At 37.5% G+C, this 24610-nt stretch overlaps 3 protein-coding genes across 4 annotated transcripts in view; 2 read left to right on the forward strand and 1 right to left on the reverse strand.

Moving 5' to 3' along the window:
- The window catches only part of REC114 (REC114 meiotic recombination protein), a 104062-nt gene that overhangs the window by 65739 nt on the left and 13713 nt on the right, over positions 1 to 24610 (reverse strand). For both annotated transcript variants that reach the window (XM_061180082.1, XM_061180081.1), the window contains exon 2: positions 11266 to 11355. In XM_061180082.1, the coding sequence (XP_061036065.1) occupies positions 11266 to 11355 (90 nt within the window). The remainder of the gene's footprint in view (positions 1 to 11265; positions 11356 to 24610) is intronic.
- Positions 3816 to 5508, forward strand: LOC133085067 (eukaryotic translation initiation factor 5-like). The gene is given in 2 exon segments (XM_061181944.1): positions 3816 to 4595; positions 4940 to 5508. Coding segments are annotated over 2 exon segments (1290 nt in total). The 5' UTR covers positions 3816 to 3874.
- LOC133085753 (small ubiquitin-related modifier 1-like) lies at positions 15327 to 16120 on the forward strand. The gene is made up of 2 exons (XM_061182943.1): positions 15327 to 15670; positions 16061 to 16120. Exons 1-2 carry the CDS (start codon positions 15383 to 15385, stop codon positions 16118 to 16120), a joined length of 348 nt encoding a protein of 115 aa, XP_061038926.1. The 5' UTR covers positions 15327 to 15382.

Consider the following 24610-nt stretch of genomic DNA (forward strand, 5'->3'; position numbering starts at 1 on the left):
TAACCCAGACCCTTAACCTTCACTATATATGAAAAATTAATTCAATGGTTCCAGAAGTAGATTCTCTAAGATCCATGATTATGTCCATAACATAGTAATTTTTTCAATACCACATTGCCTTAGTAGAAGAGAAGAAGGGATTCTATATCAAATAATAATAAACATTAACATTATTAAATACTACTAAAAATTCATAATGAACCACAGGGCTAAATCTAAGATCTAAAATTATAAAATTTCCAGAAGAAAACACAGAAAAATATCATTACAATCTTAGAGTAGATGAAAATTTCTTAAATAGCATACAAAGAGAAAAAACTGGAATTCATTAAAATTTTAGGCTTTGGCTCTTCAAAAGACACTGCTAAGAAATGAAAAGGTAAGCCACAGACTGAGTGAAATATTTGCAGAACCCATTTCTGATAAAAGAGCTGTAATCAGAATAAGAACTCTTAGAAATGCAAATCAAAACAACGAGTTATCACCTCATACCGGTTAGAATGGCCATCATCAAAAAATCTACAAACAATAAATGCTGGAGAGGGTGTGGAGAAAAGGGAACCCTCCTTCACTGTTGGTGGGAATGTAAACTGGTACAGCCACTATGGAGAACAGTATGGTGGTTCCCTGGGAAACTAAAAATAGAGCTGCCATATGATCCAGCAATCCCACTCCTGGACATATATCTGGAGGAAAACATGGTTTGAAAGGATACATGCACCCCAATGTTCACTGCAGCATTGTTTACAATAGCCAAGACATGGAAGCAACCTAAACGTCCACTGACAGATGAATGGATGAAGAGGATGTGATACATATATACAATGGAATATTACTCAGCCATTAAAAAGAATGAAATAATGCCATTTGCAGCAACATGGATGGACCTGGAGATTATCACACTAAGTGAAGTAAGTCAGACAGAGAAAGACAAATATCATGTGGTACCGCTTATATGCGGAATCTAAAAAAAAAATGATACAGGTGAACTTGTTTACGAAGCAGAAACAGACTCACAGACTTAGGGAACGAACTTATGGTTACCAGGGGGGAAGGGTGGAGGGGGAAGAGATAGATTGGGAATTTAGGATTGACATGCACAAACTGCTATATTTAGAATAGATAACCAACAGGGACCTACTGTATAGCACAGGGAATGCTGCTCAATATTCTGTAATAAACTAAATGGGAAAAGAATTTGAAAAAGAATAGATACATGTATATGTATAACTGAATCACTTTGCTGTACACCTGAAACTAACACAACACTGTTAATCAACTATGCTCCAATATAAAATAAAATTTTTTTTAAAATGCAAAAAAAGAAAAAGAACTCATAATTCAAATATAAAAAGACGGACAACTCAATTAAACAAGGTTATAAGATATAAACAGACACTTCAATAAGATACACAAATGGCAAATAAACACACAAAAAGATGGTCAATATCATTAGCCATTAAGAAAATTCAAATTAAAACCACCATGAGATACCACTACATATGCACAAGAATAGTTAAACTTAAAAAGACTGACAATGCCAAGTGTTGGTGAGGACATGGAACAACTGGACCCTCACACGTTGCTTGTAGGAATGCAACTTTGGAAAACAGTTTTGCAGTTTCTTATAATAAAAGTTAAACATAGATGTACTATATGACCCAGCAACAGTTCCTCTCTTGGGAATTTACCAGAGAAAAATGAAACTATATGTTCATACAAAAGGCTGTATACAAATGTTTATACCAGCATCATTCATAACAGCCAAAAAATGGAAACAACCCAATGTTGATCAAAAATTGAATGGATAAGCAAATTAGGTTTATCCACAAAACAGAGTATTATTCAGTAATGAAAAGAAATGAACAATATGGATGAATCTCAAAAGTATTATGCTAAGTGGAAGAAGCTGGACAAAAAAGGGCTACATAATGTATGATTTTATTTATGTGAAATTCTAGAAAAGGCAAAACTATGGTGGCAAAAAGCAGATCAGTGGTTTTGCTAGGTGCCAAGGGTGGACAGAGAAGATGGACTGCAAAAGAGCACAAGGAAACTTTTTGGGTTAATTGGAATGTTCTATATCATGACTGTGTGGCGGTTATACAACTATACACATTTATCAAAGCCCATCAAACCGAACACTTAAAATTAGTGAATTTTATTTTGTGTAAATTATACCTCAATAAAGGTATCTTTTTAAAAAGAGTTTAGACAGTCACATGCTCTCCCACACCGCAGCACGGAGGCCAGGGGCCGACCCGGCAGTGGCCTATCCAGTACCCATCCCTTCTGCTCCCTCCTTGTTGGCAGAGCCAAGTGGGGGCATCTGCCCTAAGGGGTGGTGTGGGTCCCTCTCTGGCCCAAAGAGTAAAGAGAGCTTTGTTCAAGTCCACCGCCAGAGGTGGGCAAGAAGGGGCCCTGTGATACAGTTCTGGCCAGAAGGCAGAGGCTCTGGTGGGGCTTCTGGGAATGGATCCCCTGCTCGTAAAAAGCTGTGCCGAGAAGGGACTTCTTGTTTCCTGCCTCTGGACACGGCCCAGAGTGTTCTGAGACCCCAAGAACTGTACAGGACACCTCTTGCCGCTTGGAGCTGTAGCAGCCATCTTGCAAGCATGGAGGGACCTGTCTGAGGACCAGGACCTGCCCCAGACCTATTGAATTCGAATCCCTTGGGGGTGAGACCAGAACTTATGCATTTTCTGCAGACTCTCCAGGTGACTCTGGTGCACCCAGGACCGAGGACCACTGCTCTGGGCATACAGTGCTGGACCAAGACGTGCCCTGCCCAGAAGTGATTTAGAGCACTCCTCTCCCAGGTGACTGTGGTTGGCCCTGATCCATCATCAGATCAGTCCTATGGGTGTGAAAGGGCTGCCATAATTATGGACTACAAACAAGGTGGCCTAAAGCAACAGAACTTTATGGTCTCACAGTTCTGGAGGTCAGAAGTCTGAAATCAAAGCGTCCGTAAGGCCAGGCTCCCCCTGCTGTTTCTAGGAAAGAGTCCTTCTTTGTCTCTTCAAGCTTCTGGTGGTTGCTGGCAATACTTGACTTTACATGACTTGTAGACACATCATTCTGATTTCTGCCTCCCTCTTCACATGCCTTCTCCCATGCGTGTCTGTGCATCTCTGTATCTCTCTTCTTATAAGAATACCAGCCATTGGATGTAAGGACCACCCTAAGTGGTCCAGTGTGACCTCATCTTACCTAATGAAGATCCCATTTCCAAATGATGTCACATTTGGAGGTTCTGGATGGACATGAGTTTTGGGGGACCCTATTCAACCTAGTACAGCTTCCTTCTTTACTTACTTTTCTTCTGCCCTCACTCTTACTGCCCTGGGGTTATACTTCTTCCTAATAAAGCATCAGCACGCAAGCTTGCTTTCAGGTTTTCCTTTCTAGGGAAACTGGAGTAAGAAAACAACCATATTCCAGACAGCGAGAACATTCCAGAGGTCGCCAGGCCCCGGGCGCTGAAGGGTGTGGACCCCAGACGTCGCTGGGACAGCCCGTCCCTGCTGCTTGGCGGTGCCTGGCCCGGCCACTGCTCGCTGTGCTGCCTCTGCCGCGCTCCTCGGACTCGGGTTCGCGCGTGCCTCACTTCATCCCAGTCCCGGGACAGCAACGTTGGGTTTATGTCTTTATTTGATGAAAACGAGCTGTTGCGCAGCCATTTGTACCTGTAATGGGGAAACACAGCATACAAGCAAGAAGCTTACAGCCTCAGTGGCAAAAAATTTTTCATGTCAGAGACCGAGAACTCCTGCAGTCGTTTATGTTATCCCTTATTCTCCAGACAGGGGATACCAAAAAGTTGCAATCAAAGATCTCTTCATCTTATTGATAAAGCCACTAATGAGCCAAAATGTCTGTCAACGTCAACCGCAGCGTGTCAGACCAGTTCTATCGCTACAAGATGCCCCGTCCGATTGCCAAGGTTGAGGGCAAAGGAAATGGAATCAAGACAGTTATAGTCAACATGGTTGACATAGCCAAAGCGCTTAATTGGCCTCCAACGTATCCCACAAAATATTCTGGTTGTGAACTGGGAGCACAGACCCAGTATGACGTTAAGAATGACCGTTACATTGTCAGTGGATCTCATGAGGCGAATAAGCTGCAAGGCATGTTGGATGGATTCATTAAAAAATTTGTTCTCTGTCCTGAGTGTGAGAATCCCGAAATGGATGTGCATGTCAATCCAAAGAAGCAAACAACAGGTAATTCTTGTAAAGCCTGTGGCTATCGAGGCACGCTTGACACACATCATAAACTCTGCATGTTCATTCTCAAAATCCCACCTGAGAATAGTGACAATGGTTCAGGAAAGAAAGAAAAGGAAAAGAAAACTAGAAAGGGCAAAGACAAGGAAAATGGCTCCGTGTCCAGCAGTGAGACACCACCACCACCACCACCCAATGAAATCAGTCCTTCTCCACATGCTGTGGAAGAAGAGGAAGATGATGACTGGGGGGAGGATACAACAGAGGAAGCTCAAAGGTGAAGAATGGATGAAATCAGTGACCACGCAAAAGTTTTAACCCTCAGTGATGATTTGGAAAGGACTGTTGAAGAGCGTGTCAATATCCTGGTTTTTTTTTAAATTTATTTATTTTATTTATTCTATTTTTGGCTGCGTTGGGTCTTCGTTGCTGCACACGGGCTTTCTCTAGTTGTGGTGAGTGGGGGCTCCTCTTCCTTGTGGTGCGCGGGCTTCTCATTGCAGTGGCTTCTTTTGTTGAGGTGCACGGGCTCTAGGCGCGCGGGCTTCAGTAGTTGTGGCACGCGGGCTCTAGAGCGCAGGCACAGTAGTTGTGGCGCACGGGCTTAGTGGCTCCGCGGCATGTGGGATCTTCCCGGACCAGGGCTCAACCCCGTGTCCCCTGCATTGGCAGGCAGATTCTTAACCACTGCGCCACCAGGGAAGCCCTCTTGTTTGATTTTGTTAAGAAAAAAAAAGAAGAAGGTAGTATTGACTCATCTGACAAAGAAATTGTAGCTGAAGCAGAAAGACTGGATGTAAAAGCCATGGGCCCTCTTATTTTGACTGAAGTTCTTTTTAATAAGAACATTAGAGAACAAATTAAGAAATACAGGCACCAATTCTTACGATTTTGTCACAACAAAAAAGCTCAACGGTACCTTCTTCATTGTTTGGAGTGTGTGGTAGCAATGCACCAAGCTCAGCTCATCTCCAAGATTCCACAAATCTTGAAGGAGATGTATTATGCAGACCTTTTGGAGGAAGAAGCCATCCTTAGCTGGTCAGAAAAGGCCTCTAAGAAATATGTTTCAAAAGAACTTGCCAAAGAGATTCGTGTCAAAGTGGAACCTTTTATAAAATGGTTGAAGGAAGCAGAGGAAGAATCTTGTGCTGGTGAAGAAGATGATAAAGATGAGAATATTGAGGTGGTGTGTTCAAAAACTGCCAGTGTACTGAAAGTTGAAGCTGTAAAGTCTGACAACAAGGACGATGACATTGATATTGATGCCATGTAAAGGGGTGGGTGCAGCCCAGCTTAACAGTTTAATGCTGAGAATCTTTCTGCATCATCAGCCAGAAGTGCAACATGTATGTGCAAAAGCTAAAATGGCTTAGCATCATGCTACACTTTCTACTAAAAATGTATTGCTGTGAGTGGTCTGTATTTAAACCCAAGAAGACATCTAGGGAGTCCATACACACATCAGTGAGCAGATGCAGTGTGCTTATTTACAGCATGTTTCTTTTTGAAAAATTAGTGGTGGACCCATTTGGATCACATTTATATAGTTATAAAAATAAAGATTTGATTTTGCTCGCTCTTCAGATTTTTGGCTCTGAATGACTTAAGTAAGCTGAAATAATTGGCTCCTTTAAAAAATGTTGCATCATCATTTAACCTGATAGGATTATTGGAGCCTGTTAGATATTGTCAGGTGCTGAGACTATAAAGAGGTCTCAGCAGAATGTGAACATAAACTTACTTATAAATACCTTACTCAGTCATTAAGAAATGTAGTACTTTTAAGTCTTATTTCTAGTTCCTCAGATTGGCATGTGGTAATGTACATTCTTCCCATGCCAAGGTGGACTGATAATCAAATGACAGTGCAATACCTTTACCTTACTGAGAAGTTAAAATGACCTGAGTGTCCTATAAATAAAATTTTAAGAACAGGTTTTGAAACTTGAATTGTGTTTTTTTCATTTCTTCTATACTTGCCCCAAATTGTAGTCTTTGAAGTCATGTGCACTTGCACGTTGGATGAGCCAGGGGAATTATTACATTAACATATAACATTTTATTATGTGTATGTAGCTCTTGCTTTATACTGAGAGAAAACTGAAACTTTGGGGAGTGATTAAATAGTAAGCTCTACGATTTTATTTGGGGGAAGCAGGAAAAGGCACACTTAATCTCTAGCAAACACTGAGCATAATTTTTCAGCATTTACTCTTGATTCAAATTACAATTTCAAAATATGTAGACATACTGTATCTTTTGTTCAGTGTGGATTTTTCCCCTGATAAACTATGGTTCTTTGATGACTTTTGCATCTGGACACATAGCTTATGCTTTTCAGGTTTTCATTGCTATCTTGCCAAAATAAGTGTTAACTATGTCTCAAATCCCCCCCCACGCCCCCCCAAATGTCTTATTTTTTAAAAAAGCTAAAAGCATACTTCTAAGAGCCTATATTTTGGTGTAAGACTTGGGGTGTTTTTTATTTTCACACTGAATATTGTGAGGTACCCAGGAAGTCTGTGATGATGGCAACGGAAAGCAGGTGCCTAGGGCCTGACCCAGCCCATCCTGGGCTTTAGATTTGGAAATAACTTCCTTGTGATGTGCTTGCCCAATCTGCTGATGTAAACTCCCTTGATAGATGGGCTTATGACTACATCTGAGAAATCATCTTGAAGATACAAATTTACACAAAAAGTACACTGTGGGAATCAAAATGCACGGAGTGAATTTTTTGGGGACCATGGCTTATATCATTCACCTCTTTCTTTGTGATCCATCTCACAGATTACAATGAGACCTTAACAAATGTATGTAAGTTTTTTTCACATTGAAATTATATAAACATTTGGTATAATAAAAAATAAATAGAGTTTAAAGAAGATTTTAAAAAATATTACTCAAGTTATATATGTATACACAACATGCACCAAATTGTAGAGCTACAATATTTCTCAATAGTGATGTCTTGGAATTTGATAAACTTGGTTTTGTTACTGCAGTGCAAGAAATCATTCCATGTATGATACCAAGTTTGTAACAACATCTACCATTGGTGCAAAAGAATGGAGCAGAGACAAGGAACAGGGTGGGCCCCTATGTCTGAGGAAGCCAAATTGCATTAATGTCACCATTCAGCAAAGACCCATGATACTGACAAGGAGAATTAACTATGTGCTAGGCATCCGTCAGTCCACCATCTGGGATTCTACACTCGAAGTTGAACAACAAATCTTACCTCTTGGCAGCTGATAAAAGCCCTAACAGTGGCAGATAAAGCACAACTGTACAAGTAGTGCTACAATTTTAAAAGTCACAAGGAAAGCAAAGATGACTTTGCAGGTCATCTCACATTCAGATAAGGCTATCTTCCACTAGAGTGGAAAGATGAATCATCACAATACACAACTGTGGGATGCTGCCATATTATAACAGAATGTGTAAGGGATTCACCAAAAATTCATGTCTTTTAAATATATTTGACCTATTTGTTTATTACTGTTTCTCCCCACTAGAATGATGACACTCCATGATGATAGGGATTTATGTCTTTGCTGTTCACTGCTATATCCTTAGCACCTAGTACAATGCCAAGCATACAGTAATTGTTAAGTGAATAAATTATGCCTATGTAGATATTCAGTAAATATTTGTACAAATTCATTATGTCAATGTAAATGATGTAATAACCTTCTCTTACATTTCCTTTCTTGTATAATTTCTCTGATTGGAAGTTAATAATTGTCTTGTTTCTTTATTCATTTTGTTTCTAAATACCAATTCAAACATAAACTTTCAATCTACAAATATAAATGCTATAGAGGATGTGGAGAAAAGGGAACCCTCCTACACTGTTGGTGAGAATATAAACTGGTGCAGCCACTATGGAAAACAGTATGGAGCTTCCTTAAAAAACTAAAAATAGAGTTACCATTATTATCCAGCAATCCCACTCCTGGGCATATATCCAGAAAAGACAAAAATTCTAATTTGAAAAGATACATGCACCCCAATGTTCGTAGCAGCACTATTCACAATAACCAAGACATGGAAGCAATCTAAATGTCCATCGACAGATGAATGGATAAAGAAGAGGTGGTATGTACAATGGAATATTACTCGGCCATAAAAAGAATGAAATTTTGCCATTTGCAGCAACATGAACAGACCTAGAGAATATCATACTAAGTGAAGTCAGACAGAGAAAAACAAATATTATATGACATCACTTATATGTGGAATCTAAAAAATAATACAAATGCATTTATTCACAAAACAGAAACAGACTAACGGACAAAGAAAACAAACTTACGGTTACCAAAGGTGAAGGGGGAGGGGAGGACAAATTAGGAGTATGAGATTAACATAGACACACTACCATATTTAAAACAGATAAGCAGGGCTTCCCTGGTGGTGCAGTGGTTGAGAGTCTGCCTGCCAATGCAGGGGACACGGGTTCGAGCCCTGGTCTGGGAAGATCCCACATGCCGCGGAGCAACTAGGCCCGTGAGCCACAACTGCTGAGCCTGCGCGTCTGGAGCCTGTGCTCCGCAACAAGAGAGGCCGCGATAGTGAGAGGCCCGCGCATCGCGATGAAGAGTGGCCCCCGCTTGCCACAACTAGAGAAAGCCCTCGCACAGAAACGAAGACCCAACACAGCCAAAAATAATAAATAAATAATAAATAAATTAAAAAAAAATTTTTAAACAGATAAGCAATAAGGATTTACTGTATAGCACAGGGAATTATATTCAATATCTTGTAATAACCTATAATGGAAAATAATCTGAAAATATGTGTGTGTGTATATATATATTTATTATATATATATTTATTTATATATATATATATATAAAACTGAATCACTTTGCCATACACCTGAAACTAACACAATACTGTAAATCAACTATACTTCAATAAAAAAAATGAACTTTCAAGCAAGGAGATTCTTATTTCTCCTTTATATATTTCTTTATTCCAAAAGTTTCCTACAATATGTGTGTGTTTATGTATATTCAGAATAAAGAATGTATGCATTTTTATAAAATTAGAGCTTTTGGAAAACAAGGTTTAAAATGTTAATAAATGCATATCTATCAATAATTATCTTAAATGTCAATGGACTAAGTGTTCCAATCAAAAGACATAGAGTGGCAGGTTGGATAATAAAACAAGAGCCTACAATATGCTGCCTACAAGAGACCCACTTTAGGGCGAAGGAAACACATAGATTGAAAGTGAGGGGATGGAAAAAGATATTTCATGCAAATGGAAATGACAAGAAAGCAGGGGTAGCAATACTCATATCAGACAAAACATACTTTAAAACAAAGGCCGTTTAAAGACTTAAACATAAGACATGACACCATAAAACTCCTAGAAGAGAGCATAGGCAAAACATATTCTGACATAAATTGTAGCAATATTTTCTTAGGTCACTCTCCCAAAGCAATAGAAATAAAAACAAAAATAAACAAATGGGACCTAATCAAACTTACAAGCTTTTGCACAGCAAAGGAAACGATAAAAAAACCCAAAAAGACAACCTATGGAATGGGAGAAAATATTTGCAAATGACGCAACTGACAAGGGCTTAATCTCCAAAATATACAAACAGCTAATACAACTCAACAACAACAAAAACAAACAACCCAGTCGAAAAATGGGCAGAAGACCTTAATAGACATTTCTCCAAAGAAGACATACAGATGGCCAGTAGACACATGAAAAGATGCTCAACATCACTAATTATTAGAGAAATGCAAATCAAAACTACAGTGAGGTACCTCACACCGGTCAGAATGGCCATCATTAAAAAGTCTACAAATGAAAAATGCTGGAGAGGGTGTGGACAAAAGGGAACCCTCTTACACTGTTGGTGGGAATGTAAGTTGGTGCAGCCACTATGGAAAACAGTATGGAGGTTCCTCAGAAAACTAAAAATAGAACTACCATATGATCCAGCAGTCCCACTCCTGGGCATACACCTGGACAAAACTCTAATTCAAAAAGATGCATGTACCCCTATGTTCATAGCAGCACTATTCACAACAGCCAAGACATGGAAACAACCTAAATATCCATCGACAGCTGAATGGATAAAGAAGATGTGGTATACACACACACACACACACACACACAACAGAATACTACTCAGCCATAAAAAAGAATGAAATTTTGCCATTTGCAGCAACATGGATGAACCTAGAGATTATCATACTAAGTGAAGTAAATGAGACAAATATCATATGATCACTTATATGTGGAATCTAAAATATGATACAAATGAACTTATTTACAAAACAGAAACAGACTCACAGACATAGAAAACAAACTCATGGTTACCAAAGAGGAAATGTGAGGGGATAAATAAGGAGTTTGGGATTAGCAGATACAAACTACTGTATATAAAATAAACAATACGGATTTACCGTACAGCACAGGGAATTATGTTAAATATCTTATAATAACCTATAATGGAAAAGAATATGAAAAAGAATATGTATATATATGTGCAACTGAATCACTCTGCTGTACACCAGAAACTAACACAACCTTGTAAATCAACTATACTTTAATAAAAAATAAAATAAAATAAAATTAGAGTTTTATAGAGGACTCTATCAATTGATAATAGCATGCTTCAAGTTTTCTTTTAGCTATTTTCTCAAATCTATCCCTCTGCATATGCTCTTTATTCTATCCGGAAAACCCACACCCATCTCTCTATAAATCTAACCTGTCTTCAACCCAATCTCCCCAGTGAAGAATCCTTTATAACACCGATTAATCTCAATCCTTCGATCCACTTTGACTCCCAACAAAACCCTAAACCCCTTTAGGGCAGGAAATATTCATTATGTTTTTTTATTTCCCACTGTTACAGAACATTCAATAAATGCTTAATTTGTTGAATTTGTTAATTTGATGAATTTCAATGAGACTGAAGAACCTTGAGGATACAAAATTAATGTAAAGCTACAAAGATAAATATATCTACATATTAAACTATATGCATAAAACCTACCAACAGTGTCTGTCCTTGGGAAATGAAGAAATGACCCGATATAACTATGGTGAGAACAAGATGCCCAGATTCTTCACTGGAGTCAAAAACCTTGAAAAAGAGAGAAATGTGTATAAGACATTTCTGTAATACTAATAAACTTATAACCAAACTATCTTCTCACACTGATCTTCCCACTCTGAATGTTCCCTTTCCCTCATTTAATCTGTAATCATTCCCCTATAGTTTCAAGTTTTCCTCATATAAGGGTTAACAGCCAGGCTTTTATAAAATATAACTAAAACCAATATTTTGAAACAACAACAGTAAATGAAGAATCAAGAGACATGGGGCCTGAGCCAACCACTTTTGAATTACATTTTAATAAATCATGAATTATCTGTAAGCCTCAGTTTCCTTTCTGTAAAATGGGGATAATGCTTTACAGGTTGTTGTCAGACTACAGAGTCAGTTTCTTTAGCCACATAATCCATTTTTCACAACCCCTCAAAACTTGGTGTTTCCTTTGGATGAGCTTTAATTTGTAATGTCACTCTTAAAAATAGGGTGCCCCAAACTGACCATAATATTCTTTGTGTGATCCAATTATCTCCATTACTTGCAGTAATGAAGCCTACAATTACATTTATCTTTTGAGGGGGTAGTCCCATTGAAGAGTGATCTTACATCAATAAAACCCCCTGAAACTTCATCATCTCTGTCGGTAAATCATACTTTTACTTTCTGCATCTGAACCTAAACATAAGACCTTACATTTACCCCCATTATATTTTATCTTGTTAGATTTGGTCTACAGTTGTGGTGGGGAGTTGAGGCAATTAAAGCAAAATGTCAAGGAGGTCATGACTCATAGATATTTAAGAGTGGGATTTGGGTCTTAAGTGACTACACTGTATAGGTGTCTTTAATATCATTGATAAACACTGTAAAGATAAACATCCTTGTATAAACAATAGGATGAAATTATAGATTCACCTTAATGCTCAAAGCTCAAAATAATTAATACATACCTAACTCAAGTATACCGTTATAAGGTTACTGCATTCTATTGAGAAATAATGTTCTATCTTATAGTTCCATATGTGGGGTTTGAAGCTTCACTGCTATATTTAAACTCAAGATTTCCTACTGAGTTTTCTCTAATTCACTTTCAATTCCAAACTTAAAAATCAAATAACATTTTAGATGTCAAGGTGGGTATGCTAAACCCTGCATTATTTCTTTCAGTGGTTGTTATTCATCCTCTTTCCCAATATTAGGAATTCAGTTATTTGTACAATGCTCTACCCATTATAGTTTAAATAGATTATCTTGTATGTTTCATGACCACTTAAAACCTCAAGAATAGCTAGGAATGAAGCATAGCTATTGAAACTGGAGTCTGTTAAGCAAATTCTTTGGGAGGCAATATTCTAACATAACAGTTTAACTTTTTTTTTTTTTTTTAGAGATATAACATATATCCCCAAAAGTGTCCAACACTCAAATGAACAGTTCAATGAGTGATGACAAAGTAAACACACAATCACCACTCAGATAAAAAAACAGAAGCCTTCCAGAAGGTACCCTAGTGCTATCTCCCAATCACTATCTGCCCCCTCCTCTCTCTAATATCCATCCTGACTTCTAACACCATAGTTTAGTTTTATTTATATGAATGGAATCATACAGAATTCTTTTATGTCTGGCTTCATCAATGTTGTTGCATATGCCTCAGTTCATTCGTTATCATTACTGTAGAATACCATTCTATGATTATACCACAATTTATTTTTTCATTCTTTTGTTGATGAATATTGTTTTCCAGTTTAAATCTACTGCAAATAATGCTGTTATGAACATTCTTATATATGCCTCTTGTTGGGTAGAAACACTCGTTATGGAGATGCCAATTCTTTCCAAATAATTTTATTGTTTTTTCTCCCCTGCCCTCCAAACTTTTACATCTTTTTTTTTTTTTTTTTTTGGCCGCACTGCACGGCATGTGGGATCTTAGCTCCCCGAGCAGCTGGAAGTGCAGAGTCTTAGCCAGTGGACCACCAGGGAAATCCCCAAACTTTTACATCTAATTGACCACTCAACATCTCTACTTAAAGGTCTAATAGTCATCTCAAAATTAGCAGCCCCTAACTTGAAGTCCAAACCTTCCCATTCATTCATTCATCGAATATTTACAAAGTGTCGAGCAAGTGGCATCTGTTGCCTGTCACCAGGTGTAGAAGTCCAAACACTTCTGCTCACTACATCTTGGTACTGGAGTCACCATGGAAAACAACACAGTCAAGCAGTGGAGGGAACAGCACTTGACTCACACAGAGAAGAAACAGAGCAAGATCAGTATCAGTACTGGGGGCTGGTTCCCCCATGGCCCGCAGGGGGAACCTAGGCAGCCATGCAGGGCAGCTGGCCTGCACCCGCCCCTCATGGCTACAGTACAATGACTCCTCCTTCTCCCCCCAGGGGACAGATACAACAATGGGGCTGGCCAGGTGCCATATGATGCTTAAGCAGAACACAGGAGCACAGGCTGTGAGGACTCTATTTCTTGCTAAGTAAGTGTTCCAGGCCCAAGGCCCATTCTTACAGCCAAGAGAGGGGGTTGCAAGACTGCATGCCCAAGACTGCCTTTCACAACACAAAGCACCTACCATGGACCAGGCTGTTATAGGCTTTTGACTCCCCCAGTTTTCCCATCTCAGAATATAATTCTATCTTTCCATTTCGTTAGGCCAAACTGTGGAATCATTCTTGAATCCTCTACTTTTTGCATACACATATCCATCAGCAAATCCTTCAAAATATGCAGGATCTAACCACTTCTCACAGGTCTGGTCTGAGTTGGCATCATCTCTAGTGGGATTATTATAATAACCTCCTGACTGGCTTTCTAGTTTCTGTTCTTGCTCCCCTTTTCCAACACATTTTATTCTCAATACAGTAACCAGAGTGATCCTTTTAAAACCTAAGTCACGTCATGTCATTTCCAGCTCAAAGCCCTAGAGCAGCTTTCCATCTCATTCAGAGACTCACGCAAGGTGTTCCACAATCCATTACCTCTCTGCTCTCATCGCCCCTTTGGCCACTCTGCTCCAGCCGCACTGGCCTCTGCTGCTCCTTGAACCTACAAGGCACATTCATGATTATAAAACTCAGGGCTTCTCTATCTGAAATTGTCTTCTCCTAGATCTACATGACTCACTCCTTGATCTTTTTCAGGTCTTTGCTTAAATGTCATATGCTTAAATGTCACCTTTCCTGACCATCCTAGTGAAAACTGCCACCAGCTCCCTGCCCCATTACCCAGACCAGATAGTTCTTATTCCCTTTTCCAATTTTGTTTCTTTATATTTACTTATTTATCTGTCTACATATCTTCTTTAAAAGAAGACTGATGTAAGGGATTAAAAACAACACTCAATGAATCCAAAAGAAGCAAGAATAAGAATATAAAGGGAAGAACAGGTGGGACAAACACGAGACAAATAGCAAGATTACAGACTTACACCTAACCCTTTCAATGATCACATTAAATGTAAATGGCCTTAATCAGGATTAGTTTTGCTTCTCAGCTACCCATTTTCTCTTCATTATTTTTCAGTGAGAATACATGAAAAATTACTAAGAATCCTTTTCTCTTTCCTTATTTATTCTTTACACCCTTCCCGCTCTTTTTTTCGCCCTCTAAAGAGATTTTTTAAAATAAATTTATTTTATTTAAAAATTTATTTATTTTATTTAAATTAATTTATTTATTTTATTTTAAAAAAATGTAAATGGCTTAAACATCCCAATGAAAGGCAATCTGACAACAGGATGAGAAGACAAGGCACAACTATATATAAATATAAAAATATGAACAGGTGAAAACAAAAGGGTGAGAAAAATATATACCATGCTAATACTAGTCAAAAGAAAGCTGGAATAGCTATTAATTTTAGGCAAGACTACCAAAAGGTATAAAGAAGGTCATTTCATAATGACAAGGTGTTAATCAAGAGACATAATTATCCTAAACATTCATGCCCCCAATAAGAGCTGAAAAATACATGAAGCAGGCAAGGTTCTGCCTACCCAAGGCCGCTGCTGTGCGGAGACCCCGGGGGAAGCCACCGTCACCATGTCTGACCAGGAGGCAAAACCTTCAACTGAGGACTTGGGAGATAAGAAGGAAGGAGAATATATTAAACTCAAAGTCACAGGACAGGAGAGCAGTGAGATTTACTTCAAAGTGAAAATGACAACACATCTCAAGAAACTCAAAGAATCATACTGTCAAAGACAGGAAGTTCCCATGAATTCACCCAGGTTTCTCTTTGAAGGTCAGAGAATTGCTGATAATCATACTCCAAAAGAACTGGTAATAGAGGGAGAAGATGTGATTGAAGTTTATCAGGAACAAACAGGGGTCATTCAACAGTTTAGATATTCTTTTTATTTTTTTTATTTTCCCTAATCCTTTATTTTTAAAAATAGTTCTTTCATAATGTGATGTTCAAAACAGAATTGAAAATTGGCATCTCTTTAAAACATCTGGTAATTTGCATTCTAGTGTCGATTATTCATTATTGTTTGTTTTCACTGTGCTGATTTTTGGTGATCAAACCTCAGCCCCCTTCATATTGCCGTCTCCTTTTTAAAAATTACATGTGTGCACAGAGAGGCCGCCTTTTCCAGGACTGTGCATTTGCACGCTTGTGATAAATAACAGTGACTAATGCGAGTGTTCATAATGACTTTCCAGCTGGCCCTGAAGTTTTAGCACGTGACTGCTTCACTCTTGGACTATGACTTTCAGTGGGAGATGGAAGTTTTTCAGAGAACTGAACTGTGGAAAAATGACCTTTCCTTAGCTTGAAGCTACTTTTAAAATCTGAGGGTCTGGACCAAAAGAAGAGGAATATCAGGTTGGAGTCAAGATGACAAAGGTGGTGAGAATAAATGACTAGCTCCAAAGATGGCTTCACTGAAGAGAAAGCATTTTAAGATGAAGGACAAACCTTGTCAGAAGATCCCAGAAAAGTTCTAATTTTCCTTAGCAGTTCAAGTTATTCATGCAGAAGTGTATACAACAGAACACTGCTCTTTTTGACTCTATTTGTACTTTTTGGCCTGGGATATAGGTTTTAAATGGACATCGTCAGTACCAGCTTCATTAAAATAAACAAAATATTTGTAAAAACCATAAAAAATACATGAAGCAATAACTGATAGAACTGTAAGGAAAAATAGACAAATCCACAATTATAGTCAGATTTCAACACCCCTCTCTCAATAATTGATAAACATAGAAAATCAGCAAGCATATAGTAGACGTGAACACTATCAACCAACATGACCTGATTGACATTTATACAACACTCCACTCAATATCAGCAAAATATATATCCTTCTCAAGTGTACACAGAGCATTTACTGAGAGAGACCAAATTCTGGGCCATAAAACAAGTGTTAGTAAATTTTAAAGTATGTTCTCTGAGCACAAATTAAATTAGAAATCAATAACAGAAATATCTCTGAAAAAGTCCCCAAACATTTTGAAACTAAATCATGTACTTCTAAATAACCCATGGGTAAATAAGAAATTAACAGATAAATCAGGAAGTATTTTGAACTGAATGTAATTCACCATGTCAACAAACTAAAAGAGAAAAATCATAGGATCACCTCACTAGATGAAAGAATATACAAAAGGCATTTGACAAAATTCAACATCCATTCCTGAGTACAAAAAAAAAAAAAATCAGCAAACCAGGAATTGAAGGAACTTCAAGCTGATGAAGAGGATCTATGAAAAAACTATAGTTAGTATCATACTTAATAGTGAAAGACTGAAAGCTTTCTCTCTAAGATAAGGAACAAGACAAGAATGTCACCACTTCTATTCGACACTGTACTGGAGGTTCTAACCACTGTAATTAGGCAAGAAAAAGAAATAAAAAGCCTTTCCTTTCCAGACTGGAAAGGCAGAAGAAAAACTGTCTTAATTCACAGACAACATAATCATTTATATAGAAAATCCAATTTATTTCTCTAGAATAAATGAATTTTAGAAAGACTGCAAGACACAAGATCAATAAATGAAAACTAAATTTATACAAACTAGTAAAGAACAACTGGATTTGGAATTTTAGAAACATCAAAATTTATAATAGCATGAAAAATATGAAATATTTAGAGATAAATATGACAAAAGAAGTGAAAGATCTGCACACTGAAAACTGACAGAAATTTAATACATAGTAAATATAAGGAGAGTTATACTTTGTTCATGGATAGGAAGATTTAATACTGTTAAGATGCTGAGGTAGGCAGAATAATAATCCCCACCCAAAGGTTCCTGTCCTTATCCCTGGAACGTATGAATATCTTATCTTACATGGCAAAGGGGACTTTGCAGATGTGATTAAGTTAAGGATCTTGAGACTAGGAGAGTATGCTGGATTATCTAGATGGTCCCAATGGAATCCGAAGGGTCCCTATAAAGGAAAGAAGGAGGCAGAAGAGTCAGAGTCAGAGAAGGAAATGTGACTGCTGGCTTTGAAGATGGAAGGGTGGTACAAGGCAAGGAATTCAGGCAGCCTCTAGAAGCTGGAAAAGGCAAGAAACAGATTCTCCCCTAAAGCCTCCAGAAGGAATGCAGCCCTGCTGACACCTTGATTTTAGCCTCATAAGACCTATTTTAGACTTCTGACCTCCAGAACTGTGTGCAAAGCGTAAACAAACTAAGTTTGGGTTTTTGTAAGCCACTAAGTTTGTGGCAATTTGTTACAGCAGTAATAATCAAAAATTCTAAATTCTTTTGTAGAAATTAACAAGCTGATTCTACAATTCATGTGGAAATTCATGAAAAGAGACCATATACCAAGCATTTAAGTCATTTAACATTAACAAAGTACTCACTATGTACTGATCTCTCTTATAAATGTTCGGGAAAGAAAAAAAAAAAACATAGAAGGGAATGTCCCTGACCATGAGCTTCACTGATTCATTTGTTCATTCAACAAATATTTATTGAGCACCTAACAGATGCCAAGCATTTTCTTAGATGGGACACATCACTGAACAAAACATTAGCTGCCCTCATGGAGCTAATGTGGGATGAGATGCAGGGCAAGGGTACAGAAAACTGTAAACAATAAATATAATTAGTGGCACACTAAGGGTAGAATGGTGGGAGCAGTCAACCCTGGTACAGGCAATAAGGGAGTGCTTTGTTGAGAATTTATAAACAATAGTCAAACTGACTAAAAAGCAGCTGCTTTTTATTACTATCATGCGCTAGCAATTCTAATCAATGTCACTGATGAAATACCCCTCCCTGAAAAAAATCTTTTGTTGATCTAAGTTCTAAACAATTGCTATAGTTACTGCTGAGTTTAAATAATACACACGTAAGTTTCAAATTAACAGATTTTTATTATTTATTCTTTAATAAACGTTGTTTTCTACATAGACATTCATTTGGAAAACTCCCAGTTATAAAGCTGGCCCACATACATGCAGACTTAACCACATACATCTGTTTCAAGAGATGCTCACAAGGCTTTGACATACTTCAAGCTTGCCTAATGCAAAGTTCTTGTCTCAAACCCTTTCTTAGGATGCACTTCACTTCAACCCTGTGGTATGATACTCTTCTGCATTTAAACCATAGATTCAAAATAAACAATGATAGCACAGGGACTGTAAAGACCAAGAAACAGAACGTGAGTTATTACAATGCTGTCATTTTATGGGATCTTCTTTTTGGCATTTATATTTGTGCTTAAAATTTTAAAACAACGAAAGTGCAAGCAACGGGATGGAACATTTTTGTTTGGCAAATGCAAATTTTAGTTCACACTCAAAATGTTACTAAATTTGAATAATACCTTTAATATTAAAATATTCTTTTAAAACTGTTAAATGTTTCCAAACTAAATAACAAAAAAGAGAATAAAACATATCAGCAATTTTATCATTAGCTGCCTAGATTGTATGTTTGGAGATTTTCAGTATTATTTTTTAAAATCACTTATAAGTTAAAGAGAAATCAATTACATAAAATATCAGCCTCTAACCAAAGAAGCAAAGTTCAGACATTTACCTAGATATAAAAAACTGGCTAAACATTTGTGCTTTTTTTCCTGCCTTATACTATAGCGTGCATTTCCTTTTTCTTATTTATCTTACTGCCACGCTTATAATAATGAATCTCAATAAATTTCACTGTCTGCATAATAAATAATTTCATTTATGAAATTTTTATGAAAATAATTTCATCATTTAGGGGAGGAAAGTGTTAAAAATTATCCATTTTGGGTTTCATATGTTCTAGGCACATCACTGAACATAATAAATAAGTAAATTATCTAGTATGTAAGAAAGTGCTAGGAGCTAGGGAAAAAACAAAGCAGGGTAAGGGGAATGGGAGTGTAAAGACAGGGCATGAATGTTAAAATAGGGTGGTCAGCATGGGCATCACTGAGGTGAGGCTTGAGCAAAGACTTGACGGCATGGGAAGGTTACTAGGTATCGCGTGGGAAGGATACCAGGTATCTGGGAATTCCACAGTTACTATTTTTCATATATTTGTTGCAATATTTCATCTGAAAGATCTTTACGGTATGCTCAGTTTGAAAATGTCTAATTTAAGACTTCCAAGAGGTTCAAGAAAAAATGTAATTTGATTGCATCCCTGCAGTCTTCCCTTCCTAAATCCAATCCAAATACCAATTACCTTTCCTTGAGCAGTTATTAAAATCAGCATCCAAGTGGGCCAGAAGGGTGGGCTGAGGTCTCAGGATCCAGATGAAAAGAGCTGAGTTTTCCCCCTGGATGAGACTGGAGGCTCTAGCCTAAGCAAGTAGCCCTAGGGCAAAGGCAGGAATGCCCCAGTTCTTGGGAGAGAGACTAACCCGTAGAAATTGGTCATCCCCTCCACCCCCAAGAAGACCAGCCTGTGTATTCTGAAATTCCTACTGGTCTCCCAGCCTCTAAGGTGTCATAGTGGAGCTGGGAAACTTACTTAGCTGAGTCCTTTCTACTCCTCTACAGAAGACCTAGAAGGCTGAGACTCATGCACCTCCCAACACTTAACGCTTAAGGTATGTTGGACTTGAGCCCCAAAAGTAAGAAGAGGCATAAGTTAGATAAAGGAAAACGACAACATACCAGATAGGCTAAAGCGATAAAGAACAAACAGAAAACCCAGAACAGGTGGCTCCTAGCAGAACAAAACTGCCAGAGGAGATCAACATCAGCTTGAGCCAAAAAATAATAACAATAATAATAATATTGTTATTATTTTAGTTTTTTTAATATTTATTTAGTTATTTTCCTTATTTTTTTCGGCTGCGTCGGGTCTTAGTTGCGGCACACGGGATCTTTGTTGAGGCACGCAGGATCTTTCTTGTTACGGTGTGGTCTGTTGGGGTTTCTCTCTAGTTGTGGCGCGCTGGCTTCTCTCCAGTTGTGGCATGCGAGTTTTCTCTCTCTAGTTGTGGCACGCAGGCTCCAGGACACGTGGGCTCTGTAGTTTGCGGCACGTGGGCTCTCTCATTGAGGCGTGCGAGCTAAGTAGTTGTGGTACGTGGGCTTAGTTGCCTCGCGGCATGTGGGATCTTAGTTCCCCGACCAGGGATGGGACCCACGTCCCCTGCATTGGAAGGCAGATTCTTTACCACTGGACCACCAAGGAAGTCCTAATAATAATTATTATTAAGAACACTTAAGGAGACTTGGAGCTAAAAACATATAAAAATTCAATAGCTTAACTGAAGAACTGGAGACCAAATTAATGGTCTGAAAGATCACGTAGGAGAAATATTCAGAAACACAGAGCATAACTACAAAGAAGAAATCATGTGTACAAGATAATGTGGAGCAAAGACTCAGCCTCAGGAGAACAAATGTTAACGGGAGCTAAAGTGGAAGGGGAGAAACAGAGCAAAGGCAATGATTAAACAGATAGCAGAACAACTATTCCACAACTGCAGAGATATGAGACAGAAGATGGAAAGGTTCGAGTTCCAGGCTTTGATGGGGGGGAGGAGGGAATCAACAATTAGACACACCCTGATAAAATTTCTAAATTTAAAGGATAAAGATCTTAAAAGCTTCCAGTCTTAAAAAAAAGTCACTCTCCAACACCAGAAGATTCTGGAGAACAAACTCAATTTTTTTTTTAGTAAATGAAGGCAAAGAATCAAGCATTTATCCTACCTCTCCTATACAAACTGACCTCCAGGTAAACTCTACTGGATATGAGGAAATCTTTCTTTACTTTTGTAAAGAATATAAAATATTTTATATTCCAGATAATAAATGAAGAAAAATGATAAAGTTAGAATATCAACATTTTTGCAACTCCTAATTAATTAATGGCTCTAGGCATTGTGCTTCAATAGCGGCAACTCCCCAGAGAGATAAATAGGCATTACACACTTCCAATGGGAAGAAGACTAAACCACCTACTAAGCAGTCGGGCCAAAAAACCCCAAAAACAAAAACAAAAAACTCAACCTGAACTTGATCAAGCCTCTAGATTCAGTTATCAATTCACAAGAAATACAGAGGACAAAGGATCACATTAACTGCACCACAGAGATGCAGTCAGCAAAATCATACTGTCAGAAATTCTTCAGAACTCGGTTTCTTCAGCGAATAAACTGCAAGGAAGGAAGAGAGGTGGATCACATAGAAGAAACCTTAAAGAATAAAAGAAATACTAATCAATCATCTACGTATGGTCCTGTTTAAAAGAATTATGAAACTTATGAGACTATTAGAAATTTGAGCAATGACTATTTGATGATATTAAGAAAACATTATTTTTTTAGGGTGAAAATGATATTACGATTGTTTTTTTAAGTTCTTATCTTTTAGAGATACCAACTGAAATAGCTGATGAAATGGTATGATGGCTGTGATTTGCTTCAAAATAACATGATGGACATGGATAGGGTAGCAACGAAGTCAGATTGGCCATGAGTTGGTAATTGTTGAAGCTGCTGATATGTACATGTGGGTTTACCGTATATTCCGTCTACCTTTATTATATAGAAATTCAAGCATAATCAAAAAGTTTTACATAAGGCTTTTTTGTTGACTAAATAGAAGCAAGGGTAAAAAAAAGCATTCAGCTTACTACAAAGGATGCTACAAGAAATATCCTAACTCTTCCGAGAAATTCCAAACATCATAATGCCTAATATAATCCAAGAAGCTGAGAAAAAAATTACTTATTTCTGGCTCTTGGGAAATATATTTAATGGGTGATAATTTACCATTTTACTGGAATGTTCACATTAGCACAATATAAAAAACTCAAAAAAAGTTATTTTTAACGACAAAGTCTTCAAAGAAAAAGATTATTTTAAGGTGTCAGAACATATACCACGTTCATATCTTCTCTTCTTTCTAGTTGCTAACCTAAATGTTGCTTAAGATTTAAGTCATCCAAACAGTATTATGGTACTGGCAAAAGACTAGACACATAAACCAATGGAACAGAATAGAGAACCCAGAAATAAACCCATGTATATACAAATCAACTAATATTTGACAAGGGAGCCAAGAATATTCAATGAAGAAAAGACAGTCTCTTCAATAAATGGTACTGGGAAAATTGGATATTCACATGCAAAAGAATAAAACTAGATCCCTATCTTACATCACTCACAAATTTAACTCAAAATGAATTGAAGACTTAAATGTAAGACCTGATACCATAAAACTTCTAGAAGAAAACAAAGGGAAAAAGCTCCCTGACAATGGTCTCAGCAATGATTTTTTTTTTTGGATATAACACCTAAAGCACAAGCAACAAAAGCAAAAATAAACAAGCAGACTACATCAAACCAACAAGCTTCTGCACATCAAACGAAATGATCAACAAAATGAAAAGACAAGCTATGGAATGGATAAAAATTTGCAAACCACCTATCTTATATGGGGTTAATATTCAAAAAATATAAGGAACTCATACAAATCAACACCAAAAATCAAATAATCCAATTTAAAAATGGGCAAAGGACCTAAAAAGACATATTTCTAAAGAACATGTTCAAATGGCCAACAGGTACATGAAGTGGTGCTCAACATCACTAATCATCAGAGAAATACAAATCTAAACCACAATGAGATATCATCTCACGTTCGTCAGAATGGCTATTATCAAAAAGACAAGAGGTAACAAGTGCTGGTAAGGATGTAGAGAAAAGGGAACCCTTGTGCACTGCTGGTGGAATGTAAACTGGTACAGCCACCACGGAAAACAGTATTGAGTTTCCTAAAAAAGAGTTAAAAGTAGAACTACCATATGGTCCAGCAATTCCACTTCTGGGTATACATCAGAAGGAAATAAAATCACTATTTCAAAGAGATACCTGTACCCCCATGTTCACCGCAGCATTATTTACAATAGCCAAGACAGGGAAATAATCTAAGTGTCCATCAACAGATGAATGGATAAAGAAAATATGGTATGTATACACACACACACACACACACACACACACACACAAACACACAATGGAATATTATTGGGCCATTAAAAAAAAAACAAGGAAATCCTGACATTTGTGACAACATGAATGAACCCTGAGGGCATTATGCTAAGTGAAATAAGTCAGAGAAAGACAAATACTGGATGATCTCACTCATATGTGGAATTAAAGAAAAAACAAATTCATAGCGACAGGACAGATTGGTGGAAAACAGAGGCGGGGGTGGGCAAAATGGGTGGAGGTGGTCAAAAGGTACAAACTTCCAGTTATATGCTAAATAAGTTCTGGAGATGTAATGTACAACATCATGACTATAGCTAACAAAATTGTATTGTATATTTGAAAGTTGCTGACAGTAGATTTTAAGTTATCACAAGGGAAATTAAATTTGTAACTACGTGAGGTGATGGATGGTTAACTAAATTTACTGTGGCAATCATTTTGCAATATATACATTTATCAAATCATTATGTTGTACGTTTTAAACTTATACAATGTCAAACATCAGTTATACCTCAATAAAACTGGGGAAAGATTTACATCAACCTGAGCTCTTGCTATTGTAGTATTTTGCCATCAACACAGTAGCACACACTGAGATACAGAGCCTGCCTATCACAGCTTATACAGGCACAGCTTTTCAGGCACAGCTTATACACTGGTTAAATGATCAGAGAGCCTTTTCCTATTTTATATTCATGTATTTGTGCAAGACCGTATGTCCTATAGGACTAATCTAAAATTAATTAGGAAAAAGGTTAAAAGAAATATATGAAAATATAGAAAAGTATTTCAAATGTACTTACCTTAAAGTAACTTATACCTACATGAAAGGCTAAAATAGTGTTACTTGTCAG

Source organism: Eubalaena glacialis, chromosome 2 (assembly GCF_028564815.1).
Source record: "Eubalaena glacialis isolate mEubGla1 chromosome 2, mEubGla1.1.hap2.+ XY, whole genome shotgun sequence".
Lineage (NCBI taxonomy): Eukaryota > Metazoa > Chordata > Mammalia > Artiodactyla > Balaenidae > Eubalaena > Eubalaena glacialis.